The sequence below is a fragment of the Corvus moneduloides genome, chromosome 27 (genome assembly GCF_009650955.1).
Source record: "Corvus moneduloides isolate bCorMon1 chromosome 27, bCorMon1.pri, whole genome shotgun sequence".
Classification (NCBI taxonomy): Eukaryota; Metazoa; Chordata; class Aves; order Passeriformes; family Corvidae; genus Corvus; species Corvus moneduloides.
This window is the reverse complement of record NC_045502.1, coordinates 5,317,329-5,331,351: the sequence shown is the minus strand read 5'-3', so window position 1 is coordinate 5,331,351 and position 14,023 is coordinate 5,317,329. Positions and strand designations below refer to the sequence as shown.

Here is a 14,023-nt window from a genome sequence, read left to right as displayed (position 1 = left end):
AAAAGTTTATAAAAGAGTTTGTAAAATAATTAAATAAATCAATCTTGCTGCACAGTTCCTGCCTGCTGGATCTTCTCTCTTCCTCCCTACGGCTGCGGGACACGGTGATATACCCTAGGGTTGCAGTAATAGCACGGAAGAGAGCAGCAGGAGGGGCCTGTGTGTCCCAGGGCTCAGGTTTTGGGCCGCTTCAGCACCACAGAGATGCAGGTCAAGTGAAGAAGCCAAACTGTTTATTAATAGGAGGCGAAGCGAAGGGATGAGCTGGGAGGAAAAAAGGGGATGGGCAGGGTCTGAGGGCTGGAGGGATGGAGCTGTCAAAAGGGAGGGAGAGGGCAGGAGCTATGGGAGCTTTCCACAGGCTCAGCTGTGACCAGCATCAGCTGTGCCTGGAGGTCCAGCGGCTCTACTCCAGTCTCCAGATGGTCTCATCTTCCACGATATCTGGAGGTCTTAAAGGGACTCTGGTTCTGAGCCAGCAGATGAACGTAGTTCAGCAGCTCTTTTGTTGAATATTTTCTGAACTACGATGTTTGTCTGGGAAGGGCTGTCATCTCTCCTCAGGGCTTGAAGGGCTGGAAGAGACAGGAACAGAGCCACGGTCAGAGCCTGGATCTGCGGGAATCCAAGCAGACCTTCCTGCCAGGGCCATCTCACCCAGCTGCTGCCATGGCCAGAAGACAGCAGGGGCCAAGGAGATCAGCCAGAAGGTGCTGGCCGTGAGCCTCCCCACCGTGTCCCTGAAACCTCTCTGTGCTCTGCCCACGTCACCCCGAGTCCACACATGGAGCAAAGCCCCCACAGCCAGGGCAGGGATTGCAGCTCCCGAGCCAGGCATTGCAGCTCGCCCCCGCCAGCCGCCGCTGCCAGCCCGCTGCCCTCACTCACCCTCACTGAGGAGCTGGAGCTCTTCCTTGTGCCCCCTCAAGAACACCCTGGCAGCCCCTGGGAGCACAGAGGCGGTCACGGCCCCGCGGCACAGCTCCCTCGCAGCGGCGCTGCCAGCCCCGTGGCCACACGCTCTCCTGCCCCGGCAGGGCTCAGCCCGGGCCCTTGCCGCATCCTGACGCCCGAGGGCACGGCTGCGAGAGGGCGGCAGCGGCCCCGAGGGCAGGCGGGGCTCCGCGGCCCCGGGCCCGGATCCCGCTGCCGGGGCAGCAGCCGGGGCTGGGGCCGAGCTGCGGCGGGGCGGGGAGGGGCCCCGGGCTCGTGGCTCACCGCAGCTCGGAGCTGCCCTTTGTGTCCCCGCCGGCAGCTGGCAGAGCTGCCGGGGCCGGGCCAGGGCCGGGCCAGCCCCGGCCTTCCCGGCTCTGGGACACAGCGGCGGCAGCCCCAGCCTTCCAGCCCTGCACACGCTCCCACACAAGCCTCCAGAGCCGCAGCCACGCAACGCAACTGACCGGCCGCTGACCCCCCAGCCTGCCCTGATGGCCATTCCTCTGCCCACACCTCGGCCAAGCTCCCCTTGGCCACCTCCTGAGCCACAGTGCCACAGACAAGTGGCACATACAGCTACAGAGCTCTGCCCAGAGCTGGCCGGGAACGTTCATTCAACAGAAAAACCACCAAGAAAAAGAGAACTGCCCCCAGCAGAGCTGTTCCCTCCTGCAGTACTTACACCTGCACACCCACAGCGCCTGAGACTGCAAGCAATGAGCATTCCCTGGGCACATGTGCAGCCCAAGCAGCTCGAGGACAGCCTTGCAGCAGGACTGCTCTCAGCTGAGCCAAAAAGGCCCCTCTGGCAGCTGCAGGGCCATTGCAAAGGGCAAGGGCCAGAGCCTGGGCCCACGCGGGAGGAAAGGGCTCTGAATTCCCCTGCCCTGGCACCTCAACCCTGTTCCCAGGCTGCTTCCCACACCTCTGGATTCCTCTGCAGGACTGCGGAAAGCTGAGAGGCAGCTCTGGCTTCTCCACTTTTCATGTGCTAAAGCTGCCTGGCAGAAGAAATGGAGGGACAGCTCTGCTGGCACAATCCCTCCCGGCCCAGGGCACAGCGCTGGCAAGGTCTTTCCGTGCCGAGGCTTTGCTGCGGCCAAGGAAAGCTCCTGGCTCAGGGTCACCTTTCCTGCTGGGCCAGACCCCCCGAGTGGCCCAGCAGCAGCAGCAGAGAATTCCAGCACAGCCCCGGCACGGGCAGGGCGGCCCTGGGCGGGCTGCGGGAGCCGGCAGCGCCTGAGCTCAGAGCAGCTGAGCCCGGGGGCTCTTGGCCAAGGCCGAGGCCCAGCGAGCATTTCTCAGCTCGCAGGGCGGCCTGCAAAGGTGCTGGGGGGGATAATTCACCCCCCAGGGCGGTCCCAGTGGCTCCCAGGATTTCCATGTCCGTGCTCCCAGCGCTGCTCCCAGCCCTGATCCGTGGGGATGGGAATGTCCCGCTCCCTTCCCGGGGCAGGCTCACACCTGAGCCAGGTGTGCAGGGCAGGACCTTGCCCTGAGCCCAAGCCCTGTCCCCCCTGCAGGATCTGCTTCCCACCGGCCTCTTCCTCCTGCGGCCCCAAGCCCAGCTCGGTGCTGAACGAAGGGCGCTGGGCCGGGGTCATCCCCCGGCGGGGGCTGCGCACCCCCTCTGCCCCCTCCCCAAATTCCCTCCCAGGGCAGCAGGGGCTGGCTCAGGAGCCCTGTGGGCAGGGAAAAGGGGGTGACTCCGGGATGGGAGGGGTCACACACGCTCTGGGGGGACACACACGGCCCCTGGAGAACCCCCCTCACCTTCTCCTGCAGCGCCAGGAAGATGAACCCCAACATGGAGCCCCCGACCCCCATCAGCATCTTGGCGGTGAGGTCTGGTGTCAGCTTTGGGGTCTAGGGGAGGTCACATCTGCCCTAAAACCCCCTCCCAGCCTCACAGCCCCTCCCGGACTCTTCAAACCACCCCACAGCTCCCAGCCAGGAACCCCCCAACCACTCCCTGCATCATAAATGACCCCAAGAACCACAAAATTCTCTCGGGGCCACGCAGCACAGCCAAGATCACATAAACTCTCACAGAGACCACCCCAAAAGGCCCCTCCAAGCACCACAAATGCCCTCAAGAGACACAAAAGCCCAGCCCAGTCCCCCAAGGAGCCCCCAGACCCCATCCCACCCCCCATGGCACCGACCAGGACAGGCTGGGGGACAGGAACATCCACAGCCCAGAGCAGCTCAGGCACTTCAGCAGCGATTTGGGCACTTTGGAGGTCACACCCCAAAGGGGGAGACCCAGGCCAGGGACTGGGACAGACAACCAGAATTCCTGGAGAACAGATGGGCTCAGGTGGACACGTTCTGCCAGCACAACTTGTGAGACTGTGGCCCCAATCTGCCTGGCTTTGCAGCCCCACAACAATCAGATCCTCCCGAATATTCCCCTGAACCCCAAAGTCACCCCCAAATTCCGGTAAAATGGTGCAGCTTTAGATCTCTTTGTTTAATTTCTTTATTTTTACTCCAATTTTGGTTGTTTCAGTAGGATTAACACAGAAGTTACTTAGGCTGCAGAAGATCTCCAAGATCATCCAGGGTTGCTTGATACCACCAGAAGAAACAATTGGACAGAGCAGATGAAAATTTTAGGGTGTAAAGGCAAAAAATCAGCTCTTCCCAATGGATTTCCAATGTTGATCTGAGTCTCGATGGATGTTCCTGCCCCTGTGTTCACCCAGGTGCCTACGGGGATCCAGGAGAACCTGGAGAGCACCAGCCAGGGCTCTTCCCAACCTGGATCACAGGGAATGTGGGTCACCAGGGCTCTGCCAAACGTGGCTCCTCTGATGGGAGATGGAGTTGGAGCAGAGGACAAAGCTCCTGCCACAGACGGGGCACTCGCAGGGCTTCCCTTAGCGGTGCCTCCGTTGGTGTTGGGTCAAGTTAGAGCTCTGTGAGAAGCTCTTCCCACACTGGGGACACTCGTAGGGCCTCTCCCCAGTGTGGATGCGCCGGTGGGTGATGAGGTGGGAGTTTTGTTTGAAGCCCTTCCTGCAGTCAGGGCAGCGGAAGGGCCTCTCATCCGTGTGAATCTGCTGGTGCAGGAGGAGATTGGAGCTGGTGTAAAACCTCTTCCCACACTGGGGACACTCGTAGGGCATCTCCCCGGTGTGGATGCGCCGGTGGATACGTAGGTTGGAGATTGTGACAAAGCTCTTCTCACATTCCCCACACTCATAGGGCCTCTTCCCAGTGTGGAATCTCTGGTGCTGGATCAGGGTGCATCTCTGGCGGAAGCTCTTCCCACATTCCCCACACTCATAGGGCCTCTCCCCAGTGTGGATCCTCTGGTGCTCGATCAGGTGGGAGCTCCGTCTGAAGCTCTTCCCACATTCCCCACACTTGTGGGGCTTCTCCCCATTGTGAAGCTGCTCATGAACCACCAGCTCTGACCTCTGGCTGCATCTCCGGACGCCTTCCCGGCACAGGGTGGGTCTTTCCTCCTCAGAGCACCCTGGGCTGCGTTTGCAGCCCCTCCTCCTGCGGGATCTCCGGGGCATTTCCTCCCCGTTGGATTCCTGCGCCGTGGAGCCGCTCAAAACGGCCTCTTCCACCAGGTTCTGCTGCGGGGATTTGTCCTCCCTGGGCTCCGTCCTCAGCTCCTTGTCTGGGGAGGAAGGACAAGGAGAGGATGGGATTTGCCTCCGTGCCACAGGGAAGGGGAAGGAGATCCCCCCAGTCCGTCCCCGGCAGGACGGCGTCGGCAGCGGGGTTGTCCTGCAGCCGGGGGCGATGCTGGGCTGGGAGATGGAGCAGGAGAGAGGGGAAAGGGCCACTGACTTCCTCCTCACCTGCCTGGGGCTCCCGGGGCATCTTCCTCTTCCTCACAGCCTCCTTCTCCATCTGGCCAAGGGTTGGGAATGGGAAATCCTGGTTTGGGGAGAAACAAGGGATGAGCACGTTGAGTTTAAGGTCCCTCTGCCAAGTCCATCTCTAGAAGTCACTGGGCACTGTGTGTCCATAAAAATCTGCTCTGAAAAAGCCTCTCAGGAGTTCCCTGTCTCTGGTCTCTCCCCTTTGGTGTTTGGGGGTTCCCCCCTGTCCCAGCTGCTGGGGGTCCCTCTTTTATTGGGAGTCCCCGTCTCTACTTGGTCTCCACCCTCCCCAGGCTGCTAGGAGTCCAGGAATCCAAAAGCTCCCCCCTTTGGTCTCCCCACTTAGGGATGTTGGGGGTTATGGCATCCCCAGGTCCCTTCTCCCCTTATTCTCTGCTTCGGGGTGCAGGGGGTCCAAGGAGTCCCCCCTCCCCCTCTCCAGGCTGTTGAGGGTCCCGCGAATGGCGGCGCTCCCCCCTCTCTGGGCTCCCCACTTTGGGGCCCTGGGGGTCACAGGGGTTCGCTCCTCCAGACTGCCGGGGCTCCCCTGCTCCCGGTACTGCCCCTCTCTGCTCGTCCCACTCTGGGGCTCCCGAGGTTCCCCCTCCGGCTCTCCCAAGGGGTCCCGCAGCCCCCTGGCTCCGGGCTGGAGGTGGCCGTGCCTGACCCGGGCAGACCCAACCCCCACCACGGGGCGGACCCCACATCCCCCTGCCCGCTGCCAGGGCTCTGCTGGCACCGCCACCGGGACCCCCAGAAACACCTCCTGGGGACCCCCAATGTCCTCACAAGGGGCATTTTCTGCTCAGCTTTGGAGTTCTTCATTCTCCAAACATCCCCCCAAAAAAACCCAACCCAGGGAACCCCCCGGGATATCTGGGCCGAGCTCCCCCTCCCCGGGCACCTGCGGGATGGGGGGCGATGATCCCACGGGTGGGGGGCTGTGAATTCAGGGAGCGCTCAACCTCATGTGGGGAGTGACTGGGTCTGAACTGGGGCAACTGGGTTCAACTGGAACCACACTGGAAGATAATGGGAGCAGCTGTGCCCATGCTGGGGTCATACTGGGATCCTACTGGAACTGACTGGGATGATAGTGGGAGTATCTGAGAGGGACTGTGATCATACTGGAATCAGACTGCGAGGGACTGGAAAGGTGCTGGACATGACAGGAACCATACTGGAGGTGACTGGGAACAACAGAGACCACACTGGGAGCAAATGGGATTGATCGTATTTGGAGTAACTTGGAGTGACTGGATTCATACTGAGAGCAACTGGGGCCACACTGGGAGTGACAGGGAGTCACTCTGGGGCATGACTGGAATAATACTGGGAGTACCTGGGAGTGACTGGGGTCATACTGGGGGTGACTGGAATCATACTGGGATTGACTGGGAGTGGCTCTGAGCAACTGGAATCGTGCTGAAAGCAGCTGGGAAGAAGTGGGGTTGACTGGAATCATACTGGGATTGACTGGGAGTGGCTGTGAGCAACTGGAATCATGCTGAAAGCAGCTGGGAAGAAGTGGGAGTGACTGGGAGCATGCTGGGGGTGACTGGGATATACTGGGAGAGACAGGGAGTCGCGGGGATCATACTGGAGGCTACTGGGCTCATGCTGGCATTGACAGGGAGCAACTGGGATCACCCTGGGGGCCACTGGCATCATACTGGGAGTGACTGGGGCCTTGCTGGGATTATCGTGGGTGTCAATGGGGGTTACTGGGAGCTACCAGCCCCATGCTGAGAGCCTACTGGGGATGCACTGGGAGGAACTGGGAATGATAGGATGCATGCTGGTGACAACTGGGATGTATTGGCAGTGACTGGGATAAATCTGGGGGCAACTGATCCATGCTGAGTTAACTGGGAGTGCCTGGGAATGACCACGAGAATGGTCAGGGCAACTGGGATATACTGGGAGTGTCTGAGACCATGTGGGTGGTGACTGGGACCACACTGGGAGTGACTGGGAATGTGCTGGGGGCAACTGGGGGCAATTGTGAGTGACTGGAGCCCTGCTGGGTGAGACTGGCATCATACTGGGAGTGACTGGGACTATGCTGGGGCAACTGGGAGAACTGGGAACACACTGGGCAAAAGTGGAAAGATCTGGGAGCAACTCAGACTGTGCTGGGGGCAAGTTGCATCATAATGGGGAGTGACTGGGTTCATACTGGGAGCAACAGGGATTCTGGAGGGAGTGAGGGGAACTGACCAGGATTATACTGGGACTGACTGGGCTCATACCGGGACTGAGGAGGAAACTGGAACCACTCGGGCAGGGAACTGGGCTCATACTGGGAGCAGCCCTTCCCGGCCCCGGGACCCCCGAGCCCCTTTCCAGCCCCGGGACCCCCGAGCCCCTTTCCAGCCCCGGCACCCCCGAGCCCCTTTCCCGGCCCCGGGACCCCCGAGCCCCTTTCCAACCCCGGCACCCCCGAGCCCCTTTCCCGGCCCCGGGACCCCCGAGCCCCTTTCCCGGCCCCGGCACCCCCGAGCCCCTTTCCAGCCCCGGGACCCCCGAGCCCCTTTCCCGGCCCCGGCACCCCCGAGCCCCTTTCCCGGCCCCGGCACCCCCGAGCCCCTTTCCCGGCCCCGGGACCCCCGAGCCCCTTTCCAGCCCCGGCACCCCCGAGCCCCTTTCCCGGCCGTGCCGCCCCTGCAGCCCCCAGACCCCCCCGCCGGGCTCCCGCCAATCCCAAGGGTCCCCCCTCTCGGGCTCCCCGCTTTGGGCTTCTGGGGCTCTCCTCTCTCCGGGGTCCCGCTTAGGGAAGCCGCGCCTCTCCCGGGGCTCCCCAAAACCGGGGTCCCCCCGCCCCCGCCGGCCCCGCGCCGTCCCCACGGGGCCCCGGCACAGCTCGGAGGGCCCGGCCCGGGAAGCCCAACCCCCACCGCGGGGGGACCCGCATCCCCCCGCCCCCGCCGGGGCTCTGCCGCCACCGCCACCCCCAAAAACACCTCCCGGGACCCCCCGAGATCCGCCCCAGGGGCATCTGCGGCTCGCCTTTGCAGCCCCGCAAGCTCCAAACATCGCGCCGCCCGCCCCGACACACAGCATCAAACAGCGAGCCCCAAATCGATTCCCTGCGAGCTCCAAATATCCCTCCCCCCTCCAAAAACACCGCCCGGCATGTTTGGGCCGAGTTCCCCCTCCCCGGGCACCTGCGGGATGCGGGGCGGGCGATGCTCCCGGCCCGAGCGGCTGCGGATCCAGAGAGCGCTGCCCGCACCTGGAGCCTCCTCCGCCTGCTCCGGCTCCTCCTTCTTCCCGCCGTGCCTCCTCTTCCTCCTCCTCTGTCCCGCCTCCTCCTCCTGCTGCCCTTGCTCCGTGCCTGCGGCCGCGGCCCGGGAGCTCTCGGGGCAGCGGGGCCGGGCCGGGCCACGATGGGAAAGGGCTGGGTCACCCCAGAGCGAGCTGGGGCAGCGGAGCTTTGGGGCAACAACGGCAAAGGGGTGCGAGAGGGGGGATCCGGGCAGGTGGGACAGCGGCAAAGGGCTTCCAGTGGGGTCCCCCAGTTAAGCCCAGCACCCCAAACCCCGTGCCAGCCCTCCCCGTTCCCTCCCCAGCCCCGGCTGAGTGCGGGGCTCAGCCCAGGACCCGTCGCCGTTCGGGGCTCCCCCGAGTGCAGCAAACGGGAGAGTGCCCCCCGGGTGAATTTTTGGGGTTCGCTCTACCATCGGCGCTTTAAGATGCCCCGGTAAAGTCGGTGCCCACTGTAACTCCCGTTAAAAGGGCAACACCACTCCCGTTGATTCCGGCAGCGGAGCCCCGGGGCGGGGGGGGTTTGGTGGCCGGGGGCGGGTTTGGGGGCGCCGTGAGGGTTTGGGGGTGCCGGCAGGGTTTGGGGCCCCGGCAGGGTTTGGGGGTCCCAGGAGGGTTTGGGGGTCCCGGCAGGGTTTGGGGGTACCTGGGTGGTGCCGATGATGGCGATGGGGACCCCATGCTGGGTCTGAACATTCGCGAGGGGCTCCTGGGGGAGTTTTGTGGGTCCCGGGGGTTTTGGGGGTCACAGGGGTTTTTGGGGGTTCCCGAGGGGGGTTTTCAGGGGTCCCAGAGTGGGGGTTTGGGTGATCCCACGGGCAATATTTGGAGGTCCCAAGGCTGTTTTGGGGTCCCTGCCGGTGATGGAGATGGGGACCCCGTGCCAGGTATAAACCTTCTCAAGGGGGTCCGGGGGGTGTTGGGAGGTTCCATGGGAATTTTGGTGTCCTGAGAGTGTTTTGGGGGGTCTGTGTGGGGCTTTGCGGTCCTGGGGAGTTTTTGGAGGGTCCCGGGGATATTTTCTGGGTCCCAGGAGAGGTTGGGGTTCCCCGGGGGGGTGTTGGGGATTCCCGGGAGGTTTTGGGGTACCTGGGCGATGCCGGTGACAGAGCTGGGGACCCCGTGCCGGGTATGAACCTTCTCGCTGCGCACGGGCAGCGTCAGCGTGTTCAGGGAGATCCTGGGGGGCCCGGGGGGTTCACCCCAAATCTCGGGAGACCCCAAATGCTGAGGGACCCCTGAACTCCCCTCACCGCTGGATGTGCTGCAGGCAGGGGGGCACCAGCACTCGGCCCCCACCCCCCACTCTGACGGGGGGGCTGCAGAAGAAATCTGGGGGGCACAGACGGGTGAATGGGAACACCTGGGACCATGGTGGGATCATAGTGGGATCATCCTGGGAGTGACTGGGATCATACTGAGTGTAACTGAAAGTGACTGGGATCATACTGGGGGTGACTGGGAGCCCCAGGGCCCATGCTGGGAGTGACCTGGGCCCCACCCCGGGTGGAACTGGGGGAACTGGCCCAGCCGGGGCTCAGGGTTGTTCTCCCCCAGGGCTGCTGCCACCCCCGGCCCCAGAGAGCCGAGGGACAGGGGAGAGCCGAGGGACAGGGGACAGCCAGGGAACACGGCCTGGCCCAGGGACACTGTGCTCCAGCACTCTGGGCTGTTGTGGCCGGGGCGTTGCCCTTGGGCTCCCAGGACAGGCAGAGGGGGCAGAATCCCCTCCAGGAGCTGTTGTTGGCTCGAAGCTTTGGTGTTGGACATTCTCAACCACTCAGTGATGTCATAGTCTGCTCTATAATGTCAGACCTCTGCCCTGTGATATCACAGCCTTATCTGCGATGTCACAGCTCACTCTATGACATCATATAGCAACCCTGTGATGTCATAGCCACTCTGTGATGTCACACCACCTGTGATGTTACAGTCCTCTCTGTGATATCACACAGCTGCTCTGTGTTGTCACAGCTGACTCTATGATGTCATAAAGCCACCCATTGATAGCACAACCCACTCTGTGATGTCACAGCCTGTTCTGGGATGTCACACGACCACTCTGTGATGTCACACAAGCGCCCTGTGATGTCACAGCCCTATCTGTGATGTCACAACTCTGCACTGTGCTGTCACACCAGCACCCTGTGATGTCACAACCTGCTCTGTGATGTCACAAGTGCTCTGTGATGTCATAGTCTGCTAGATGATATCTGACCTCTGCCCTGTGATGTCCGAGCCCAATCTGTGATGTCACAGCACCACTCTCTGATGTCACAGAGCTGCTCTGTGATGCCACAAAGGTGCTCCATGATGTCACAGTAGACTCTATGATGTCATACAGCCACCCTGTGATGTCACAACCCACTCTGTGATGTCACACAGCCCCTTTCTGACATCACAGCTGCTCTGTGGGTCTGTGACACAGGCACAGAGGTGTTCCCAAAACTTCAGTGAAACAAAACCTCCTCAGCACCAGCGCAGCACGAAGCAGCAGCATTCTTTATTGGGCCGGATGCACGAGGGGAGAGCCCCTCCCAAAGCCGTGTGTGCCGAGTTCAGGAATGTTCCTGTTTGCAGACTGTGTTTCACAGACACATTCCCAGATTGTCCCACAAGAAACACACACACGATCATCATTGCCCCAAAATCATTGCAGATTTCCCCCACCCCTTTGCACATCCCTTCTTCTGCCCTGGGGGTCTCTTTGGGGGTCCCTGGTGGTCGCTGACCCCAAAGCCAGCCCTGACTGCCCGGTGAACTGGTGAAAGTTGGCACACCTGGGCTGGTTGCTGCCTACAGAATCAGCCTTGGGCGGTTCCATGGCCAGTGGCTTTTGGAGAAGAAGCATTGTATGAACCCACCAGGTGCAAACGGTTTTTCATCTGGCAAATTTCCCCCCCTTGGAGGGCTGTGAAGCTTCTCTTCCCTTCAAGCCTTCAGAAGCCTCACTCTGCTCCTTTACTCACATCCCACGAGTTCCTCAGCTGCTTTCACAACCATGTTCTTTACACAGCTCAAAGCAAGTGTCATAAGCACAAGTAGTGCTGTGATCCCAGTTAGACTTTGCAAAAGTGACGCCAACCATCAGTCAGGGAAAATCCAAGTCCTTTAAATATTTTATCCAAACGGTTACTGTCTAACCCTCCCCTTAATTCCCTGCTGGATGCAGCAGCCGATTTTATCCTCTCTACCTGATCATCCAATCCAGCATCCCATTTGGAATGTGCACACAACAAGTGTTGCTGTTTGTCATAGGTTAGCAAGCATAGTCCCGGAAGGGATGTCCTTGATAAGGGTGCTTACAGTTTCCTCTGGGAACTGATAGAACCTATCAGCTGGCCAGTTTGAATATGGACAATTCTCTAAGCCACTTAAAGTTGTGACCACCTCTGTGATCCACATTTAAGAATAGGCAAACTCCCCCTCCAAGCTCTCTCTCGTTTCCGGCGCTGGGACAGGTGGCTGCGGGCCCCGTGTGGGGGCCAGCGGGCCCGGCCAGGCCCTGCTTGGGCCAGGCTGGGCTGGGCCACGGCCATCCTGGAGCCGATGGACCTGTTCCAGCCATGGAACCCCCCCCCCACTGCCTTGCCGTGGGCAGCCGGAGCGGCTCGGCTCTCCCCCCTCTCCACTGCGATAAGAAAAATTCAACATTCCAGCTGCAAAGCTGCAAGGCCGAGGTGAGATTAACCCTTTTTATTGCTGTGAAGAGCTGAAAACCTGAGGGAAGAGAGAGAGGAGATGCTTAAAGCTGAAATTCTCTTGTGAAGCTATGATATATCAGAGTATCCTGTTGTAATTTCATGAAGATCTGGGGGATGGAGTGTTCAACTCGTGAGCAGAAGCACCTGCGCTGAGATAGGCAGATGCTGACGCAGCTGTAATTTCATGAGAAGTTTGGACAGGGAGAGATGAACCAGATGAGGACTTTTGCTCCAAACGGGAAAGGAGAAAACCTCAGTCCCTAGAGATGAACCAGATGAGGACTTTTGCTCCAAACGGGAAAGGAGAAAACCTCAGTTCCTAGAGATGCTCCCAGAGATAGTCCTAAAGATGAAGATGATGAAGACCCTTTGCTCCCAGGGAAGGAGAAGGGCCTCTGTTTTTGTTTCTGAATGGCTCAACCTTAAAATTGTACCCCAAAAAACTTCAAGAGTGGACCCTCGAAAGCAGTTGCGGGAAAAGCTGCAAGTCGGGTGAAGGGACTCACATGCGAGCAGAGAGACTCCTCTTCCTAAATGGACTGAACAATATTTGGAAGTGGGCGGCTGTCTTGTTGTGATAATGTTTTCATAGCATGAGCAAGAAGAGACTTCTCTTTCTAAATGGACTGAACAAGGTTATTATGGAAGTGGTAACAGACTGAACATCTTAAGGGTTGTCTTTTTACATCGTCAGTGGGAGAAGGGAGGAAGGTGGGGGGAGGAGGAGAGTTCTGAAGGTGGTATAATTTTTTTTCTTCTTTTAGGTCTGTTAATAAACTTCTTTATATTCTTTCAAGTTTGGTGCCTGTTTTGCATTTCTCCTAATTCTTATCTCACAGCAGATAAACAGTAATGAGTATTTTGGACCAAACCACTACACTAAATTGGTGTTTCTGCCCGGTTACAAACCGAACCTGCGACACTGTTTCAGTTCAAGAATCCACACACTCCCTGTCCATGTAGCAGCAATGGGGCTAAAGCCAATCTGCTCTGGAAGGTCATTTTAGCTGGGGCTGGCAATTGTTCCTTTATTTCAGCAAACCCCAAAGGAGCTGCATTCACTAAAGTTCCCATCTGCAGAGCCCAATGGTGTGGGGCTGGTCTGTTCCTAAAGGCAGATCTTTGCGGAGCAGGGATGGATTCTAAAATCCATCCCGCTGGAGTTCCCGCACTGCGATGTTTCCCAGTTCCATCCCCTTTAACCTTTCCCCACAGCCGGGTTCCCAGTGGTGACTCCTTGCACGAGGGACGGAACGTTCATACCCCCAGTGTCCATGGTGCTCCTGATTCTCCCAGGGGCAAACATGTGCTCCAAATTCCATCCCTTCCCACCCATCCTGGGGCTCCTAAGGATCTGACCGTGTCCTGCTGACACTCTGTGCCTCTCCAAGGCTCGTTGTTTGTTGGCTCAGCCCAGGTGTCCCTGAGAAAGGCAGAATCATTTCTACAAACACAGCCCAGCCTCAGAGCCTGGGCCACAGCCAGGAGCCGCTGGACCTCAGCATTCCAAACAGCTCAAGTGTCTGTCCCAGGGCAATCCCACTTTTCCTTGGTCCTGGCATCCTTTGGCCTTGACCTTGTTAAATCAGGATCTTTTATACCCACCTCTAAGGGGTCCTGTGGGAGGCCTGGGCTTTCTTCCTTGCCCAAACACCCCTGAACTGGCTGGAAACATTCCCAGTGTCCTGTCTGAGGGCCATTCCATACTGCTGGAATTTGACAGCCCCAGGGCGTATCAGTGCAATCTGTCAGCTGATCAATATTTCCTGAGGTAATTTCCACATCCGGTTTGGAGATGTTACAATTCTCAGCACTATTGCTCTGATGTGTCCATGGTAAGGAATATTCTCCTTCCATCCCTGTCCAGGTGCCCTGGGTGCTATTTCCTTCCCACACGCGTTCCCAGATTTTTGTCAAATTGCTGACTGAAGCTCCCCACGGAACTGGATTTTCTGCAGAGGTTGGTGTTGGCAAACAAGCTGTTACAGGGGTTACATTCTGCAATCTGCCAACATCTTGCACTGACTTTGAAAACCACATTTCCCTTCCCAGAAGTCAGGAACATCGTTTCTATTATTATTATAGATACACAATGATTGATCATCCTCATCTAGATCCAATAAATAGTATCCCCTTAGAAAATCATATTCAATACCTAAAACAATAGGATTTATGTAAAACCCCAAACCCCACAGTGTCAGTCAGTCTTGTTTCTGCTGTGTTTAATGTGTGCTCGCTGGTTTTACCCACATGTGATGAAGCCCGAGTTGA

At 59.1% G+C, this 14,023-nt stretch overlaps 2 protein-coding genes and 1 long non-coding RNA gene across 6 annotated transcripts in view; 1 reads left to right on the top strand and 2 right to left on the bottom strand.

Moving 5' to 3' along the window:
- Positions 1 to 211: 211 nt before the first annotated feature.
- On the bottom strand, positions 212 to 1,118 carry LOC116435698. Its single transcript, XR_004236815.1, has 2 exons — positions 889 to 1,118; positions 212 to 575 (listed from the first exon to the last, which is right to left on the bottom strand). It is a non-coding gene; the product is annotated as an uncharacterized LOC116435698 (long non-coding RNA).
- Positions 1,119 to 3,400: 2,282 nt separating this feature from the next.
- LOC116435692 (zinc finger protein 239-like) lies at positions 3,401 to 9,836 on the bottom strand. 4 transcript variants are annotated; one of them, XM_032092212.1, is made up of 4 exons: positions 9,138 to 9,836; positions 7,949 to 8,215; positions 4,758 to 4,836; positions 3,401 to 4,573 (listed from the first exon to the last, which is right to left on the bottom strand). In XM_032092212.1, exons 3-4 carry the CDS (start codon positions 4,807 to 4,809, stop codon positions 3,819 to 3,821), a joined length of 807 nt encoding a protein of 268 aa, XP_031948103.1. In that variant the 5' UTR covers positions 4,810 to 4,836; positions 7,949 to 8,215; positions 9,138 to 9,836; the 3' UTR covers positions 3,401 to 3,818. The 4 variants fall into 4 exon arrangements, with proteins under 4 accessions (XP_031948103.1, XP_031948101.1, XP_031948105.1 ...); XM_032092210.1 differs by lacking the exon at positions 9,138 to 9,836 and having other exon boundaries at positions 7,949 to 8,563; XM_032092214.1 differs by lacking the exon at positions 9,138 to 9,836 and having other exon boundaries at positions 4,758 to 4,841; positions 7,949 to 8,184.
- A 727-nt stretch (positions 9,837 to 10,563) lies between these two features.
- The window catches only part of LOC116435482 (cyclin-dependent kinase 20-like), a 7,026-nt gene continuing 3,566 nt past the window's right edge, over positions 10,564 to 14,023 (top strand). Inside the window, exon 1 of the mRNA XM_032091818.1 lies at positions 10,564 to 10,620. Within this exon, the coding sequence (XP_031947709.1) occupies positions 10,564 to 10,620 (57 nt within the window). The remainder of the gene's footprint in view (positions 10,621 to 14,023) is intronic.